Here is a 20170-nt window from a genome sequence, read left to right on the forward strand (position 1 = left end):
TTGTTCCACAGGTGATTCACCTTGACCTCTTCCAGATAACCACAGAAATGGTCTTGTCTTTCAACAAGCGGGCTATTGTAATCACAAGTTACTAAATACAACATTGTTCCATCAAAAGTCTTTATGAAAAGGCGGTGTGTATCTTAATGTTGACAACAATATTAAAAAAAAAAAAATCAGTTTTTTGTTAATAATCTAACTTCTGCTACCTTCAAACTGTTTGGTGCAGCATTTTTTTGTTGTTGTTTCTGTTGTTGCTATTGTTTTTTTTAATTACAATATTTAAAAAAAAATCAAAGCGTATATTATTTGGACAAGCATCTTCCTTTGGCAGAAGATTTGAAATACAGTGCTAGAAGCATAGTTTCAAAAAGAATAATGCTCAAAATTGAATACAGCAGCGAAGAGCTACAGCCCAACTGTAGAGCAGTCCATTGAGACATCAATTCCATGACAAGAAGGAGAGAATTTCCTGAATTCCTAACTTAAGCAAGGACCTTCTGTACTTCTATATTTAGTGCAAATGAGAGTAAAAGTTTTGTAAACATAAAACTTACATTGTGCAATTTTATTCAGTTTTCATATCAATGAAATCTGTCTACTTTTTAAAAACATGTAACACAAAAGTCTTCAGAGGTTACATAGAAACATTACAAGAAATGAACTAACTCCAGGAGGATGAGTACCATTCTCCTCTAAAAGGAAGACAGAGAAAATGAAAAGTGAAAATCCTTCTAGGATTCCACATCATAGCTATTGCTTCCAGGAAATAGCTGCTAATATGTAAACTCTCTAAAGATTTAAACAACAAACCACAAGGACCAACATATTGACCTTCAACCTAAAATAACTTTTACTGTATATTGACCTTATTCATACAGTTGTTTCTCTGCCTTGATAAATAGAATATTAAGCACACTGCATATGGTACCTTTGTTAACATAATAAATTCCCATGAAGAAATGTGTGTAAGGAATACCTTAGACCTGGATGTGCTCACTTTGCCAGTTTCTAACCACTCTGGCAAGTAAAACTTCCTGCCAATATGAACAACTAGATCCTTTGGGAAGGAAAACTGGCATGCTCTACCTCATCATGCTGGCCCTCGTACCACACAGCCAGTTAAAGAGACATTCACTGACACATACCCCAGCACACATGTGCTCTGCTCCAACTGTAAATGGAAATCACATTGAGGCAGTGTTGCTGAGTATGTCTTTTATAACCCATTCCGTCTTTCACAGGAAAAAAAAAAAAGGTTTTTGAATGCTACTGGTCAGGCTAGTTTCACAAAATAGTAAACACTGTTTGACTGCAACTATAACGAAGACACAAACCATATAGCTAAATATGCAAATTAAACAGAATGGGTAAATACTAAATGGACTTACATTCATGTGGGTTCAGTTCTGGTATAAGTGATAGGAATAAGTGACTATGAAAGCTTCAAGTCAGTCTCTGTGTAAACAGGGATGAATAAAAATCTTTGGCACAACTACTCAATCCCCTGACCCTGGCAAGAAAGTCAAGCCAATTGACCAAAGGAATTTAGATTCAGACTTTCTCAAACATGTCAGAATGATGAAATACTGCATTTAAAAAAACCTTATTCACTAAACAATGAACCACATCATTTATTCTTTCAATCTGAAACACGATAGATTTATGTTTCAATGAATGTCAAATTTTTAAGTGTTCAGAAGCTAAAACTATTAGGAAATCTAGCAAATCCTTAATCCAAGCAGTACAACATACTTATATTCTAAAACTGGCAATGTCATTGCAAACATGAAAGTAAACCAACAAAATTTATGTGTAGCAAGCCAATTCATGATTTTTCTTTGAAGTTTTTGTAAATAGGAATGGCAAAACAGTCTATGTTATTATAGGAAAGGGAAATTATACCAGAAGCCATCTCTTCATTTCTATAATATTTTTTTAAATATGCAGACTGATTATCTCATTTCCAATGACACTGTAAGCATCTTGATTTTAATATTTTTTTTTAAGTTCAACATCTGTACAGTAATTTACTGAGTTACAGATAACCAAGTCAGATCCCTACCTGGAAATTCAATAAACAGCACTGTCCTAACCACAGAAACAAAATAGCTGAGTTCACACTTCTGAGGCTTCTGTGCAACAGGCCTTCTTTTTGCTAAATGACAAATGCTTGAGAAAACACTACAGCAATGATCTGGAATCTAGTATTACAGATTTCTGCCTTGACAGAAGCTTAAAGCTGGTAAATTGAAACATCTGACATTTATTTTTTCTTCCATGCTGGGAATTATTTGATAGTGTACTGACAATTTTGGTCCTATTCTTTACCATGATACATCTCTTACATAACAATAATGCAAACAGTATACAGTTCTAAGAAAACCAGAAGGGACATTTACTGCATTTTAAATGACAAAGATGCAGCCATTGAAAGGAATGTTATTTCATGGTATCTTTAAGCATGTAATTCATTTATTGCAAAGGCATATTGTAAAAAGAAAGAAGATAAATGTAAATGCACTCAAACACAGTATTTTAGGGAAACCAACACTTTCAAACTTATCCAAAAATGTATGCGCACAAATCTTTCTTGATGCTTGACTTCCATATGATTCACTTTTTTAATCTTCGTGTACATACTGGGCTTTGTCTTTGGAAAACAGTACAAAAAAGGATTTGGAAATGTAAGTCTTGGTGCGCTATATCATACTGCATTCCAGTTTTATGTCAAGATTTTTTATTACATGTTAATTTTGTTTTAAAATGGAATTCCTTCTCCTAAATCTGCAAAGCCTTTGATTATTGACTCTAAAGCACGTACGTGTTCACATTGTAAAGTTATTTAAACTATGCTCACAGTCTACAGATTAATAAATGCCAAATTCTCCCATTGTTTCCAAATTTTTGTCCTGTTTTGGATATCATACAAGCTGTACTATAAAATACAATGTTACCTCTGCCAGAAATTGCTAGAGTGAGAACAAGTGTTTAAAACTGATTTTAGCAGTTGCCTTAGAAATTGGCAGTAAGGATCTAGAATTCTTACTCTGGTAGACAACAGGAGTCTGTAGTTATTCCTGATTTCATTGCAATAAATTTCTAGTTTTTCTATTCTTTTCAAAAATTCTTATTCGTATTTTGCAGCAAAGTAGACAAACATGAATTATAATGTATTTGTTTGGAAGGAAAACAACAAAATGACTTCCTATGAAAATAAGTTATATTTGGAGTGGAATAAAGGTTCTACCAATTACCGGTCCTTGAATTTCTTTGTAGTCTTGACAGACTATCAGATACAGTAAATGAATTGTACTTTCAGGTGATACTATCCTAAGATAAACACACAGAGACATAGGAAAGTGGAAATGAGAAAACAGAAATAAAAGACCTAAAAAAAAAAAGTGGAGAAAATAAAGATCCTTCAGGAATAACTTGAAGAGAGAAAAGAAATCATGACTATTTCTCTCTCTCTCAGTCCTATGTTGTTCTCTCCATATCCTAATTCTAGCTCTAAAGCTAATTTTAACTGGCAAACAATTTGCCTACCACTTTCATTGCACTTAACCCAAATAACATGTTTAGTCATTCACCTTTTCACTCCATCATCTCAGAAGCTGAACCTTGCCAAAAAAAACTACACCCCATCACAATGCTAAAACTAATGAGGCTCTTCAGCTCCTTTCTGATTTCACCTGTACAAGAACTCATCCACAATGAGCCTCTCTCTCAATCACACACAACAATCACAGAGTTTCAAGAACTCTCTTTTCATCAGTCTTCTAGCTCACAAAACCAGTCTCTTCCTTGTCACTGACACATCACCAACACAAAACTTTCCTCCTTCCTTATTACTAACAGTGGATGTGACACAGCAGAAGACAGCACATAATTTACCCAAGGTTATTACTTTACACAAATTGTAGTAATATCACAGAAAATGGAACGTTTATTATTCAACCAAGTCCACATAAATCTTCATGAACCACTAAGTTTTAAAAGGTAACATTACCTGCTAGCAGAATCCACAGCTTACCATCTAACTTATACGTCGGCTCAGGTGATTAAAGGGAGACAAAATGAAATGATTTCAAAATGTATGCTTAATAACATATTTTGATATATGTTATATGATATAGTTGTATACATCCCACATAGAAAAGCACCAATAGCAACAAGATACTGGGAAGTGAAACCAGCCTTTTGCATGATCCCACTTCCTGTAAGTGGTTTAAAACTCATTTTTTTCATTTCAGTCCTCTATTTCAAAGGACCATCTGGGCAAAATATGCTTTAATATAGCCCAGTGATTTACTTCTTGCTTGCAAAAATAATTTGCAATAAAAATGTGCATGCAACAATTTCATGCAAAACTGTTGCAAAGACATTTGGAAAAGTGCTTGTAAAAGACTATTTGCGTTCTAAGAAAGATAGCAAGCAGTAACTTGCATTTTGAATGACACATCTAAGTTTCAACAGCAGCTTCAAGGAAACATTTACATTTGAAAAATCCCTTCTCTGACCTCTTTTTCCCCAGTTTGCTTGCTGGCAGATAGGAGTACATGACAAATGAACCTAATTTAAGTGGGCTGAATGCCAGATTGCCTGTTAAAAAAGAGCACCTGATTGTACATTAGGTGAGAGGTCAGCGACACTGAACACCAGCAGGTGTAATAACAACTGCAAGCTTTTTGTAAAGGAAACGCAAACAAGAATTTACCCCGAGGACATTACGGATAGTGCCTATCTTCTTAGGTACCAAGTGATTGGCAGTAGGTTCTTAAATCAAGGCACTCGATGGTGCTTTGTTAACCTATATCATGACAGGACTTTGAGCAGTATGTCACTGCTCAAAAAAAAGCTGAAAGTCTTTAGCTAATATCATAAAACAACACATAAATAACCAGTGAGGAAAAAAACCCCAGCTTTTCTACTGTTAAAAAAGGCTCAAAATTCAGAGAATAAATCGCTCTGCATCTCAGCACCTGTTTTCTCCTTGCTACAAAGCCTTTATTCATCTGGCATCATTTAAAAGCCCCACTGCTGGAACTACCCGACCCATTAGTTGTGGGAAAAATGTATAAAAATATAAGTAAATAACATTTTAAAACAGTGTCATTTCATCTCATTATATTACATTAATTTGTGGAACACTTTTCCTGCAGGATTGGAGGTTTTATATTCCAAATACTGCTTTTTGATATAAGGAAAAGTAGCTGGTTGATAAACAATATTTTTCTTAAAATGAAGCTTGCTACAAATCACATTCTAGTACCAGTAACAAAGAACACAATTTATAGACTCCATAGTACTGTACTGTAAAAGACAACTACAAGGACAATATCCTCTACAGCTCATAAAGATATTGAGGTTATATTTTCTGGGTGCCACATGCCTATTTGATTTCTGGAATCTTCACTGCCATCTCTTTGGGTTCAGATTTATTTTTTTATTTCATGTTTCTTTAGAGTTTGGCAATGTATTTGTTTATGTTTCAAAATTCAAATATGATATTAAAAAGAATGTACAGTTCTTGAGTAGTAAATAATTATTTTTATGAAGATCCTGGCAAAAACTGCCTGTGTCAAATGTATGCATGCATTTAATCTCACATAATAAAATACTTTTCCTAGTAATCAGTTTACTTACTGATCTTCATTTTCTGAAAATGATTGTTCTGAATGGCAGTATCTTGCTGATCTTGATTGATGAGACACGGATAGCTTATCTTTCATAGAGAAATGCTGATGATAAAATCAATTTTAAATGTTTTCTTAACATTTCTTAACCATCATAAGTCTTAAGAGAGGCTACTCATTAAAAACATTCTCACTGGTATGATCATACTAATAGATAAATAATAACAGAGATGTTTTGGTCATTATATTCTGATTCAAACTGGAAAGCAATCAACAGTCATGAACATGAGAACAGCACGGCTGCCAGTCTCTGAATTTTTGAAGTTCTTCTTCAAAATGTTGTCCTCAGAGAAGTCATGGGACAGTTTAATGATGTTAGTACATTACCACACACTAATTTCTCTGGGACAGTGGTGGCTTGATGTACTTCCTCTTCAACAAGCATATATTTGGCATTTAATAAATAATATACGAGATGAAGCTATGAGAAAACAAAAGACTTCTAAAAGCAGTATTATACTTCTAGAAAGAAAATGAAAAGCCCACTGTCATTAATTTTCAACTAAAAACTAAAAAATTTTGAACTTACACAGACTGATAAATTAGCTGGTTTTGAATGGATTTTATGTACAAAACTATGCACAACCACGCTCTACACTACAGTTTCACTGTACTCAGAATTCATAGTGCACAAGGCTATTAGCGAATTTATCCGAGTATAGGAAGCATGCACAACTGAAAAATAAGCGCTGACTTACTTGTGGAACCAGCTTCTTTTCTGAAAATAAAAATCCAGTTTTGCCAAATGCTTAGCAATTGAGTATTTCATATTCTATGACAGTTTGAAAGTGAACTGTGTCAGATCACGTAACTTCACAAATTTGAGTGCACAAAGGCAGCAACTGAAATAATTCTAAGCTAAGCTTATTAACTGAAATTAACTTTGTTGGTGCTGAGCTTACTTTTGTGCTCATTTAGGGGAGAAAGTGCTTACGTGTTGATCACCTGCTGGGCAGTGGTGGGGAATCTATCCTTTGATCAAAGGGAGACATACTGGTTTTACTTTACATCCTGTCTCTCTAGCTCTCAACTGGCCCATAGCTGGAGGGATTCATTTCAGGATTTTTCTTTATTCCCAGTATTCTGTTACTTGCTGCATACCACCACCCAAGGCATCGGGGCTAAAACCAAACACTCTTTGTGGTACATCCACACAACAGACATCAAAATGGAAACAATATTTAAGTTAAACCTGTAAGATCAAGTTTGCTGAAATCCTGCAACACATGCAGCTTTTGAACACTTCAAGATCAAATCAGAGTTTGACAGACAGAGTCAAGGAGAGAATCAGTACATTTAAACTTGTCAATCCTCAAAAGAAAACAGAGTATATTGGTAAAAGTAAAGCTAACTATTCATTTTGTCTTGGTGCTAACAGCAGTTGACTACAGGTAGAGAGCTCATGCTTTCTTTTTCTTTTCATAGAGTTTATTTTTTTCTGTAACTGAGGCAGGACTCTCACTTAGCTGATCTTAAAATACATTCTTAGAAGCTACATTGCTTTCAGAAGGGAAAGAAAGGGGACTCGTTTTCTGACTTTTATACTGAAGGACTGTTTTTAGATAAACCTTTCCCCAAGCAATAAGACTGCATCTGAGGAAGATTCACATGCAATTTTAGTACTTTCAATATTAGGACGTCTCTCTCCTACAGAACCAGAAGAGAAGGTGCTATGAGACACTGAAATGTTTGTAGTAGTATTCACACATCCTAGTTTAGGAATCTGTGACTTATAAAAAAATTAAAAGAAATGTAACTGAAAAAAAAAAAGAATCAGCCTTCTCAGAACGAGCTGTCCTCTCTCTTGCAATTGCTTGCAGGTTTTTTTTGGTTGTCACGTTCAATTCTAGAACTATTACTATCAGCAGATTGTTTTTGATCGTTTATCATTTTTTCTTAAAATGAATGGCAATCCAAGTTCTAAATATTTTTCCATCTGCTAACCACACACCAGAAACACATTCTTTTTTTTCGGCCACCAACTTTAGAAATAAAGTCAATTTAAAATTGAATAAAAAGATCTAGAAGACGAATGACAACAATCACATAAGAGATGAAAGCTGAATCTACACTGATAAAGAAATCTAGGGGAAAACAGAAAATTGACTTCAAGCAGTTTTGCATAATTTAAAACAATTGACCAGTAGGTAAATAATTCCCAAAGGAGCACTGCCAAGTCTATATTAATTTCTCAACAATTTTGCCAGCCTCCGAGAAAGTAAGAGTAAGTTAAGTATTATAGGTTTTCATTAAATCTAACTACAGATGTAAATCATAAAATATTTAAATCAGCATAGAGTTGGGCAGAAAAGAAAAATTAGAAAGTCAGGAAAAAATTCTTTTAGAAGCATGATATTGAAGCCAAGTCCACCACTGGTTCAGGAGTTATTATAAAAATGTTTTATGAAAGAATTTTTTAAATATTTTTTTTACCTTTTTTCCCCTCACAATTAATGCAACTAGGAGAGAATACCTAATTAAATTAAGAAAAAAAAAAAAGTTAGAGTGATCTCAGCATAGTTTCCACCTAAAAGATGTGAATACAATTAGAACATTGGGATCTGTTATTACTTACACAGGTATAAATTCCTATAGTGGTACGAAACCAATTTAAGTAAGATCTAAAGCCTCTAGCTGCCATAATCAAAATCATCCTAGCTAACGTAATTCCCAAATCATTGAAAACTTGCCTCAGTATTTACATTTGACCCAGTCCACATTCTTAGAACTAAAATGAACTCTGATAAAAACCTCAGATGTAGGAGCCAGGTCAGCAGACACACAAAGAATGGGAGTGTACTGTGCTTCTTTCATTTCTCTAGCAAATAAAGATTTACTCTTCAGACACATTAGGATCATCAGTAGTTATTCACAGACATTTATAGGTAGAATTTAAGGTATGTTATAAAGAGCAAAGCTTTCAGCTGAGTTTGGGATTTCTCACCTAATGCGTTTCAAGGTCCTAGAATCATGTGTGCCAAAATTAATCAGATTTTTATTAGAATCGTCCCAGCTTTCTCTTATTGCAAAATTGATCCAAACTCCTTTAAAGAAAAAAAGTTTTTCCAAAATTTAACAGAGATTCAAAATTACAGTTCTTATATAAAATGGAAAATAGACATTACTGATCTCTTTGCTTTCATCTGGTAAAAATACCTCTCTCTGCAAAACAAACAAGGAGATTCTGATTCTGACTAGTTAAGCAAGACAATTGCACTGGATGATTTAAATCATTTTAATAACTTGATTACCTAAGTTTTTGCAAGAACCTCTGAAGATAAAATAATTTCAGTAAGGGTCTTTTTATTTTATGGAGGCCATTTTCTTCTAGATCAAGCTTTTAACTTTTAGTCTGTTACTATCACTAACTGCTCTTCACTAACCAACTGGATGTTAACACACAGCTTCCAACAGAAAGAACCATGTCAGAGTACCATCTAATCCACAACAGGCAATGACAAAGAGGCTTTCTCACATCCATTTATCGCTATTTGGCTCAGTTTGCTTGAAATTGATAGGGCACTGATTTCTTCTGTTGATGGATCTGGGAGGGTAACAATCTCTAGCAGAAAAAATTCTAAGAAATACACAGGGGTGGGGTTGTAATAATGTTATCAACTGGCACAGCTGACTGTGGAGTGCTCTACCCAAACTCTGCCCATGGCCTGAAGCTGGAGACGGAGATCCTCAGCTATATCTGAATGTGCTGATGAAAGACATTCCAGCTGCTTTTCCCTCTCAATTCCAAGGCTGTTACTCCTTCAAAACTTCCAATAAAGCTGTTCAAGTGAGTAGCTTGCTCATTTTACTCAAAAAGATCCGATTTTAATAATAATAATAAATGCTACATGAACTGTTTAGCTAGCTGACTCAGTTTGGTAGAGCTTAAAGCCAGGCTGAAGAAGAGCACATGATCTGGCCAGCCAGACTAACCTAAAGACTCCAGATGAGAAGCAATGAAAACATCACTTCTCTTCTGGAAAACTACCTGTAAACATTTTCACTGGTGAACAGTCTATAAAGCAAACATTAAAAATGAAGCAAATTGAAGCAGCAAGGCTCTGCCATTTGAGATATGCAGGGATATTTCATCACATGTTATCCTTTGCCAAGTGCTCCCTTGAAATGGTCTTTTAGTTCAATAGATTTTTGGAATAAATGAGAATACTTAGAGCACAACATTATAGCAGAATGAGAACTAAAAGGTACTCTTTAACTATTTCTAATCCATTACATAAATATTTACTACTGGAGCTCAAATATACAAACAGCTTAGGGTTGCCTAAGCAACATTCTCACTATGCTTAGTAATGAACTAGCTGAAATCACATGAATATGTTCCTTAGATTTCTATATTACATACTATCACAGAAAAATTTAGAAATTATTATGCTTCAGTCACTGATAAATAGCCCAAATTCAAGCCTCTGGACAATCCTATATAGCCCAATACTTTTTTGTTTTTGCAGAAAAAGAGAATGTCTATGGAGTTAGCACACTGCTCCTGAAACAGCCAAATGTTTCATTGCATCTATCTGCTCCATCTGAGCTCTCGCCACCGCACCCAGTGGAAGCTGTAGGGGTGTTTCATTTATTGCATGTGTATGATCTGAAAATCAGCATTAGAAGGCACCATCAGCAAGAGACAGGGAAGTGTCTCCGAACTGGCTCTGGGCCCTGTGGCTGGTAGGACTGGATGACTGTGATAACAGTCACCACCTATCAAAGAGTTTCCTTGAGGAAACCAAGAGACATGCAATAACAAATGGTATTTCATTGATGCTAAGTAGGTCAGCACACACAGAATTAAAATAAATAAATAAATAAATAAATAAATAAATAAATAAATAAAGGTCTAGAGATGTTTTGTTTTGTATTATTTTGTATTTTAGTATGAAATTGTAAGATTTTACTTTTAAAAGTTTAGATCATATGACTTTTCATAAGGTCTTTTGAGTCTGCTTCCAACAGAAACATCTTTCCAGAAGGAATGCCGTGCAGATAGTCCCACATTCACCTACTCTGATATTTACAAATAACTGCTCAAAATTCACTTACTTGAAAACAAACAGACATTTCACATGTTCACATGAATAGTTATAGAAGTGAAAGCCAACAAAATGCAATTCATATTTTCCTGTGAAGCAAATTTTCACTACTTTTTTCAAGATGTTGGCTCATCTTCAGATTTCAAACTAAACCTAGATAATTTGATTATCTCTTTCATCATGAAGTCAGTGATTTCCAACTCCTGTTTAAATAACTATAAATAACTGTAACTCCTGAAACAAAGTTTAGTTTAGTATTTTACATACTATCTTTTTTCACACTCTACAGTGTTAAAAATTGTTCAAATGTGTTATTTATTTTTATTGTGGAAGAGTAAAAAAGACCAAGACTGATGATTGCAGGCCCTGTGATTGTTGTCTTTAGGCTGACTACATGAAAAGCTTTGAAGTTGGGTTCACCAGCTACATTTTCAGTCTGTTTGCACACCTTCTGCACCTGCACTGAGAAGCTGAGGCCAAAGTTCAGACAGAATGGCCTCACTCACACACCTAACGTACAAGTGACAGACAAAAAAAACTCTTGAATTTATAAAATAAAGTTCTCTAGCTAGGCATGAGGGTGATTTGGTGTCTCATAAATACCAAGGATAAGATAAGATAAATGCCTGTCAGAGTAACGTAAAAGACATCTAGTTTGTGCAAATCCCTTTGAGAATGCATATATATATGCATTATATATATGCATTATATATATATACGTGGATATATATATCCACAGATGTTTTCCTACTAAGACCATGAACAAATCAAAGGACAGAAACTACTCTGACAATCTGAGTGACAATTTAACAGTACTGAAATAAATAACAAGACTCACTGACTTCAGTGGGTCCAGGGCTTCAACTTCTGACCTTAACTCTGTAATGTATCTGGCCAAAGCAGAGTTGTAACAAAATTAAGAAATTGGGTTTGATATTTTGCTCTTTTTTTTTTTCCAAAGAAAAATGCTGATTTTCTTCACTGATCTTCCACTTAATACGAAATACAGAAGTTTCACATTTGTCAAGCACTTCACCTATTTCCAGTATATAAGCTATAATAAACAGCTATGTACTTTTAATGAGAATCCTGCTGTAAACTGTGGACAATTAGTACCGGAAAATACTAGCAGAAGTAATGGCATTCTTAAGGAGAGGGAAAAAAAAAGTTAACTTTTAAATCTTTTTAATTAAAATAAAACTTCCAAATTAAAATAAAAACCTTAAGCATCTTACATTATGAAAAAAAATATTTTAACAAGAAAGAGGAACACCAGTCACAAATCTGTCCACATTTTGAACAGCTAGCATTCCTTGGAGGTTCCTCCTTTTGTTCAGTAAAAACCAAGCTGTAGTAACACAAGAATCATGTCTAAAAATCACAAATGCAAAATGCCCTTGGGCTCCAGTCAATGTAGCAACACCCTAATTATGCTAATTAAGCATAGAGCTGGTATTTTCTATGAGAGAATTAAAATGAACACTGCAAACAGTCACGCTCCTTATTTTTCCATTGCTTTGCATGCTACTGAGACTCATTTAAAAGTCAATGTGTTTTTTCCAAAACAAGCTACACAGAATATCCAAACACTAAACAACACAGATTTACAAAAATCTTGACTTAAAATAATGAAAATATAAAGCAGAACAATGGCTGATTGTTAATGTCTTTAAACATGTCCTTATATAGTAGCGTGACCAAATGCTGTTATGCTTTATATTGCTATTAGCAAGGACCTTGTGAGAGAAAGCTGTTCACCACATCTCCACAAAGACAAAGCCAGGCAACGCATTTGTTTTAAAACAGCCCTCTCCTCATTTTCCCTGTAAACACATACAGAACACATTCAATAATTAGAAGCGAACAGAAAACATTTGCCTGAGCAATAACTGAGAAGCTTTACTCTTCCACCCATTCTGCACAGTTTCTGCTCAGAAGGCTTTTTACTTTTTACTGAATGACACTGATGTCTTCCTAAGAGCGACTCCACCAGGGCTACTAGGGTAAAGGTTTAAAATTACAGACTTTATATTCAGCCCCTAAATCCAAATTTAGCAATCCAGCTTTATGATTCTAGTTTCAAAAACATGACCCTCCGTTTGCCACTAGGCACAAGCTTCAGATGCTCTGTTTCAGGTGTGATGTTAACTCTGTTCTAAGGATATAGCAACCAATAAACTTGTCCAAACACTCCTAAACATCTTTTAAAACATCTAATTTAATTCACATCTGACAAGAATAAAGCCTACGGTACTGTACAAACAAGATGCTGTAATAACAAGTTTTGAGTTGATTTGTGTTACAAACACATGAGGATGGTAGTGACAAAGCCCTAGCTGTTTCTCTCAGATCTGCCGTACTTCATTGGTGGGAAGAGGAATAGAAAAAACAAGCACTTTCCTTCTACCTGCACACCTCAGCTGTGCCATGAATCTTATTTCTGAAAGCCACATGGATTCAGTTACCCATGACGGACTGCTGTATTGGCTTATTACTTAAAAGTTATCATCACCTTCCGATTTTCTTTGCTTTCTTTTGTAGGGGTAAGCAGAGGGGAAGGAAGGGATCCTGTTTCTAACAAGCCCCAACCAGTGCAGCTACATGTGCTACCAGATTTCTGGCCGCTGAGATCCCCCTCACCACGGTCTGTTCCTTGGTGAGCAATGGGCTGTCTTACCACACATCTTCATCCTGCCACTCCACAGCTCCACCATCATTTCACGTCATTATTCCCTAATATTTGAACATGGAAGTGGTAAAGTTTAAAAAGACTTCTGTGATTTTAAACTTTTGTTTGTTTGTTAAATAGAATTAGAGGATCAGCCTGCACTATCCTTATTTAGGTAAAGTACTACTTTTGGTTCCATGAGTACCATCGGCATGGTACCTAAAAGAACACTAACTGCACTATAAAATCAGGACAAAACTGGACTTGAAATAAAGAAGTTCCAAAGTGAAACATTTTGGTATTTCAGGCACTTTTTATTCTAATTCTTAGATCAGAAGATGCCTTTGATTGCACTGAGATGTGCAAATTCAAAACTGTCCAACTTCCAAACCAGAAATAGCCAAAACTCAAAGCCAATATAGAAGATATAATCACTTAATTTTTTCCCAAATTAAAAAAATAATTCTCAAACTAAAATTCTGGTCCAAATCAGGTATTGATCTGTACTTGAATATCAGATGACAGACAAAGTGTAAAATTTGAAAAGCCATTCCTTACACTGCTCATCTCTCCTACAAACTGCAGGTCCCAAGAGTGGAACTAAGGAGATGAATAACACAGTGCTGATCATCTCTGATGTCTAAAAAGGTGCAAGATCTGCCTGAAGCTTTTCCCATGACTGGACTGTACACAACAGTCTCCTCACATGGATTCTGCGGTCTCTATATGTCTAAACTGTAGCTTTTCTCATACTTGAACACCATGATGTCTCATCTGGTTAGCAGCTTCTTTTTCTCAAAGTTTCTAGGACCTTAATTAGGCTTTAGGCCTTTAACCATTTAACAAACCTAGCTGAAATGAAATAAAATTCCAGACGGTAAAAAATATTAGTGGATGGCAGTCTACTCAGGCTTAAGGGTATGGGGAATGCTGCCCAGAATTCCTTCTCCACACCTGACTATCAGGCTGCCTTGAATTCAGAACTGTTTATGCTAATATCGCACACAGACAGACAAAGAACTGAAGCAGGCTTTGGCAACAGTGGATGCTCACAGCACTTCGAATCAAGTGGCTTATCACTTAGAAACAGGCTTATCTAAGCTTATCCTTGGCCAATTACATGGAGTTAACGGAATTAATGTTTCATGCACCTATATATTTCCTGTTCTCTGAAACAAAATGAAGAACAACTACATCTCAAGAACAATTAGATTGACACTTCAGAGCACCACACAAGCTAGCTATCAGCCTACAGCCCATCCCATATATGAAAAATGCCAGATTGTAGCTAATCTTTTTTCTCACAGTTTTCAATACCAAAGGTGAATGAGGGACAATATTAACAGTTACTTCTACCAGACCTTACCTGAAAACATTCCCAGAAATGTTTGATGTTGCTATTTCTGTAGCAAAACATGGAGATAAAGTAAGCTGAAGGGAAAATTGGCATTTTACAGCTTAACTTTTTTACAGTTTTAAAATAATATACCTATTCAATTCATAACTAAATAGGCCAATTTTCATTAAAAAAAAAATTAATCTATGATAAACACAATTGAAATCTGAAAATATCTACAGCAGAATCTCACACCTGCTTTAAAAAGATTGATTGATTGTATAATTATAAGGTAAAAAATAGTGTTCAAAAATATGAATAGCAAATATTTACAGTGCTCTGACTGTGGGAAACTGAAAAAGCCAAATGCAAACCATCTATTGAATTAAAAACGACAAAACACCTGACATGAATTTACAGGGCAAGAAGAGTCGACCTCTAAACTGAGCCAGTATGATGTTATTTCCCTTACTTAGCAAAGATGCTCAGAGAAGAAAATGCACTGTGTTTGCCAAAGGAAGATTATCTGCAGCAGAAGTAAGATTGGCTTTCAAGAGCTAGGGCATAGGAAAACACTCTGAAAGGAGGACTTGCTGAGCCTGGTCTTAAAAGGATGGGATTCATCTCCCAGAAATCCCGTAAACTTTCCTGACTGTTCAATCACAACTCATTTGCTGTGCCTCATTTCTCTATCTTAAATTAAAATTTAAAAAAAACTTTATTTTAAAATGGTGTTTTGAAAATGAATTTGTTAAATTTTAAGGTGTTAACAGAGATTACTGTGAGAATAGATAGAAAACAAGGCTGCAGAAGTTCTCTGCACACTTATTGACAATCAGAGCAAAACTTGGCCAAAGGAAGTCCCTAACAAATGAGGGACAAATGAGGAATTTTCTTCTACCTTTCCTTGAGAGAATAATAGATCACATCTATTGATACGTCTCTCAACTGTGAAACAACAATGATCACTACAGTATTTGAAATGAGGACTATCTATAAATAGCTAAGTTGGAAAGGACCCTCAAAGATCATCAAGTCCATCTGCCTGACCAAGCCAAGCCTAACCAAAAGGTAAAGCATGTTAAAGTATAGCTTCTTGTATTCAAAAAGAAAAAAGGGAAGACACAGCCAAGCTGCAGAGCACATGTCACATGCAAATCTCTCCCCATTGCTAATATACCGTTCTAAGATAAGCCTTGCAAGTATATTTTCACAATATGAAATGTGTAGAATTAATTATCTGGTACTACTCAGAGGCAGAGTGGTGTGAGGGCACTGGCTTTGTTCCAGGGGTGTTTTGGCCACAGCCCAGATCTGAGTACTCATGGTGCAAAATAAGGTAGTGTCTGATACAGCCATTAGTACAGTACATTTGAATGTACACAAAAGGATTTATACTAGGTGAAGATGTCATCTAGAATCACCACCAAAACACATTAAGTTCTTGTCTCTGCTCTCTCTAATTAATCTCTTTTAAAAAATGAATCACCTCACAAAACTTTATATATGTTTCTGATCTTATGTTCCTTTTTTTTTTTCCTTTGGCCATCAAAATATTTATGGATGATCAGAATTTTGTTATCAGATACACTGATAGAAGTACAGAGTCAATTAATTATGATGGTGATTTTTGATATTTTTATCAAAGTAACTGCTCATTATTACTACAAGAGTTCTGGCATTGGATTATCTTTAAAAATTTTTACAATGCAATGTCATGATTGTAACTAACTGAAGTGTTAGTTCACATCTTGAATCCCCTATCTTGCAGTTTCTAATACGAAAAATACTCTGATATTTCACTCAGTAGAAATAGAATCTCTTAAAGAGAGACTAATTTCATTTCAAAAGCATAATGCTTATATTACTCTGCTGTAAAAAAAAATAAATTAGGATTTTCTTTGACTCCTGATAGTTTTCAAGGTTATTGTACACTTTGTATATAAGCTTTTTAAAGAAGACCAAATGCGGTTTTGAGGGTCCAAAAGATATAATTTTTTTTTGGTTCATAAACAAACATTGACCCACTGTGTGTCATAACGCAACTGCTGAATCCATAATGGATGTATCTGAAATATGTAAATAAAAATTATGGCAAAGTTATGAACTATAAAAAGCTAAAGGACTTATGTCTAGAAATACAAATTCTTTTTGTTCAAATATCTTAAAAATTAAATTCTTGCTAAAATTGTACCATCCTCTCCCACATCATACATATCCCTCCTGTCCATTCTCTCTGGTCTCTTTGCCTGTTCAGTTCAGCTGGAGATCTTTTCCAGCAGGTTGCTGAAAGTTCACCAGCCTGACCACACATCCACTCTGCTAATATGAAGCAAAAAGAGTCGACCTGTCCTGCCTCAATGCAATGAACACAACCAGAGCAACCTGAGCACCCCTCATCCTGGTGCTGAGCAATTGTTTGGGCATGATCAAGTTGCCTCAGTGAAAAGAGCACCCAGGCTGCTCTTCTGTACGTTGTCAAAAATTCAAGAAAGCCCTCAGAGGGAAGACTTTATTCCTACAGTTTTGAAACTGTGCACAGAAATGGATTAATTCAGCCTCCAGCCAATAGGCATCCAATAAAATCGTTTGTGTCTTACTTAAATGTCAATAGAAATTATTAAAATACTCCCAGACTATATCTCAGACACTACTCCTTTCAGTCTATAACTGCAGCATCACACAGTGTATCCTAAAAGGAATAAAGCCCAGCAAGTTGTAACGACAAACTTTGTCCCTTGGGGAAGGAGGGCTGGGATGTGGCACCCTTTGGCTGCCACTCCCACACCAGAGATGCTGCTCTGCCCCAGGGACAAGTCTACCCACCAGCACAGTGTGGAGGAGAGACTCTGCCTCCTGCCAGCTGTGGACTGAGTGGCCTCAGCAAGTCTTCTCTGCTTGAAAAGAAATAGCAGACAATGTATTTGTCAAGGGCCAGGTATATAGTGATACAAATAAATTCTGCTGGCGCTGGAACAAAAGAGTCAGAGAGAAACGTCTGTTTTTAAATTGGAAATATATATGGGCCAGGAAAATAAACAAAGATTTACTCTCCACACCCAAACAAAGGAATGATGCTGGCAAACAGCTGAAAATTACATTACTTTTAAAATGCACCATAAGCTGCCATTAAAATATCACACAGCTGCGTTAACAGAATTTGCTAATTGCTTAAAACACAACACTAAGAAAACCCATAAACCTTTTTTACATTTTTATGTGAAAAAGAACAATTCCAGGCTCGTTTTATGGCTGCTTATTCTCAGGAAAGAAGAAAGTAATGAAAAGAAGTTAGAATATGAATCACATCCTTTTGTACTGCTACCACACGCAACACATGTGTCACACGAGCAGGCTCCGAGCACCTGATGGAGCTGTGGGTGCTCACTGCAGGGGTTGGACCAGTTGGCCCTTAGGGGACCCTTCCAACTCAAGCAATTCCATGGCTCTATGATTCGATGTGTGTCCAAGTTCAGAGCTATCTATGCATACAACCTGTACGAGACTGACATTTAAAACAAAATCAGAAAGTATAAAAAACAAAAAAGGTTTATAATAATACTCTGATAAACCAAGCTTGCTTTCTTTTAAATGTTAATGGTGTTAATGGTATCACAGTGCCCATTCATTTATTTCACAGTTGCCGAATCTTAAACATCTCCGTGATACAAATTTTCAGCAGCTTAATTCTTTAAAACAAAATAAAAATGATTTACTACGGATATCACTAATTTTGCATCATCTTGCAACTGCTCTAAACAGCAAGTATATAAAAGTTTTCTTTAAAGCAATAGTGTTACCAATAAGAAAGAAAATGATTTTGGAAATTTTATTCCTGTCATGTAGATTGAGTGGCTTGTAGCATGGCTTATAACATCACTGGAAACAAAACAAATCATACAGTCTTCAGCTTGGGGTGACAGAGGCCAAAGCAATATAGGAGTAAAGTATGACAGTTTTAATAACACATTAGTCACTCGCACGTTAATCTTCACTTATGGGAGTAGATTTTGCTCCTCTGAACAGTCCCACCGTACCAAGCAGAACTGTTCCAGTAAGAGGAAGTGACAAGTGACTGTTTTGTAGGAAGGAAGCACCATGCCTGGTACTCCTGTGCTGTCGTTGGCATAGGTCCACATCAGTTGTGAGCTGCAGGAGATTACTGACAGCCCCAGTGGTGAGCACCAGGAGAGGGGACATGCACTGATCGATAACTGAGACAAACTGACCACAGAGCATTTACTCACACTTGAAAGAGACAAACGAAATAAGCTGCACCTTCGTACTTTTAAATATCACTGTCAAGTTAATGTATGGATGCTAGTAATTCATAAAAAGCTCACATTTTCCTTATTAAGCCTTTGCTGGTTATGTTAGAATTTCAAATAAACATTTTAACTTAATATTATTTCCATACATACTACAAGCTATATCCCATTAAAATCATATCCTTAATCTGTGGCAACTTTTCTTAAGTATCAAACTTTCACATTAATTCTGAAAAGTTGTTGCAGTTTTCTTACAGGGATTTTCAAGACAATAGAGCAGATTAATACCAGTTTAAAGAAATTCTCATTTATCATGCCCAGGGAATTATTTAGGCAGCTACAGAGACAAACATACTTCCCTTAAAGTTTCAGACCTGCCTACATCTTTAGGGTATGAAAAGGTTAAACAATTAGACCATCACACATCATAATTTCTCACTGTTCATTGCAAAGGAGAAAACATTTTTACACGGTTCACAAACGCACTTATTGAGTAACATACAGCTCCATGCAGTTTAAAATAAAACAATACAAAGTAGACTGCGACTTGAAAGAGATAGAAAAGAGTTTCTCACCCCTCAAAATAAAACTGGAACTTTGGTTTATAGGAACGGCTATGCCCATATACCCTCCTCATCATCCTGTGTGCCAGACATTAGGAGATGCACAGAGATGTTAGCATTGGAATGAAAGAAGAAAAGGTTAGTTACTTTGGTGCAAGGAAAAGACACTGTTCTTGCCTGTTAAAAACATATTTTTTAAATGTAAGCCAATGAAAGCAAATGAACAAGTCTGTGTTAATAAACAAGAATTTGCATCTATAGCAACCAAAAACAATGACCTAAACACTTTTCCCACCCAGTTAAGACAGTGTGTAGGACGTAGATTATGAGATTAAATATTAAAAGATTATCCATTTTTTAATTGCACGCAATTCAAACCAACAATGACAGCAGCAGCAGATTAAACTTTATAAGTAAATGAAGAAGTAATTACTGTAATCAAATTGTCTTACATTTTGTTAGGTCAAAAGATACAGAAACTGCCATAGAATTAGAAAAATCTGTTGTTAGTGAAGTATACTTTTCTAATAGGCTGTTAATTAAATCTATCTTTTAAGCAAATCTTAAACACTGTACATTGTTTACAGA

General features: G+C 35.4%; 1 protein-coding gene across 3 annotated transcripts in view; it reads right to left on the reverse strand.

The window, feature by feature from the left end:
* The window catches only part of ERC2 (ELKS/RAB6-interacting/CAST family member 2), a 456034-nt gene that overhangs the window by 100988 nt on the left and 334876 nt on the right, over positions 1 to 20170 (reverse strand). For all 3 annotated transcript variants that reach the window (XM_021409074.1, XM_021409073.1, XM_021409075.1), the window contains exon 16: positions 19595 to 19660. In XM_021409074.1, coding sequence (XP_021264749.1) covers positions 19634 to 19660 — 27 coding nt within the window. In that variant the 3' untranslated portion in view covers positions 19595 to 19633. The remainder of the gene's footprint in view (positions 1 to 19594; positions 19661 to 20170) is intronic.

The sequence above is a fragment of the Numida meleagris genome, chromosome 11, assembly GCF_002078875.1.
Source record: "Numida meleagris isolate 19003 breed g44 Domestic line chromosome 11, NumMel1.0, whole genome shotgun sequence".
In the NCBI taxonomy this organism is placed as follows: Eukaryota; Metazoa; Chordata; class Aves; order Galliformes; family Numididae; genus Numida; species Numida meleagris.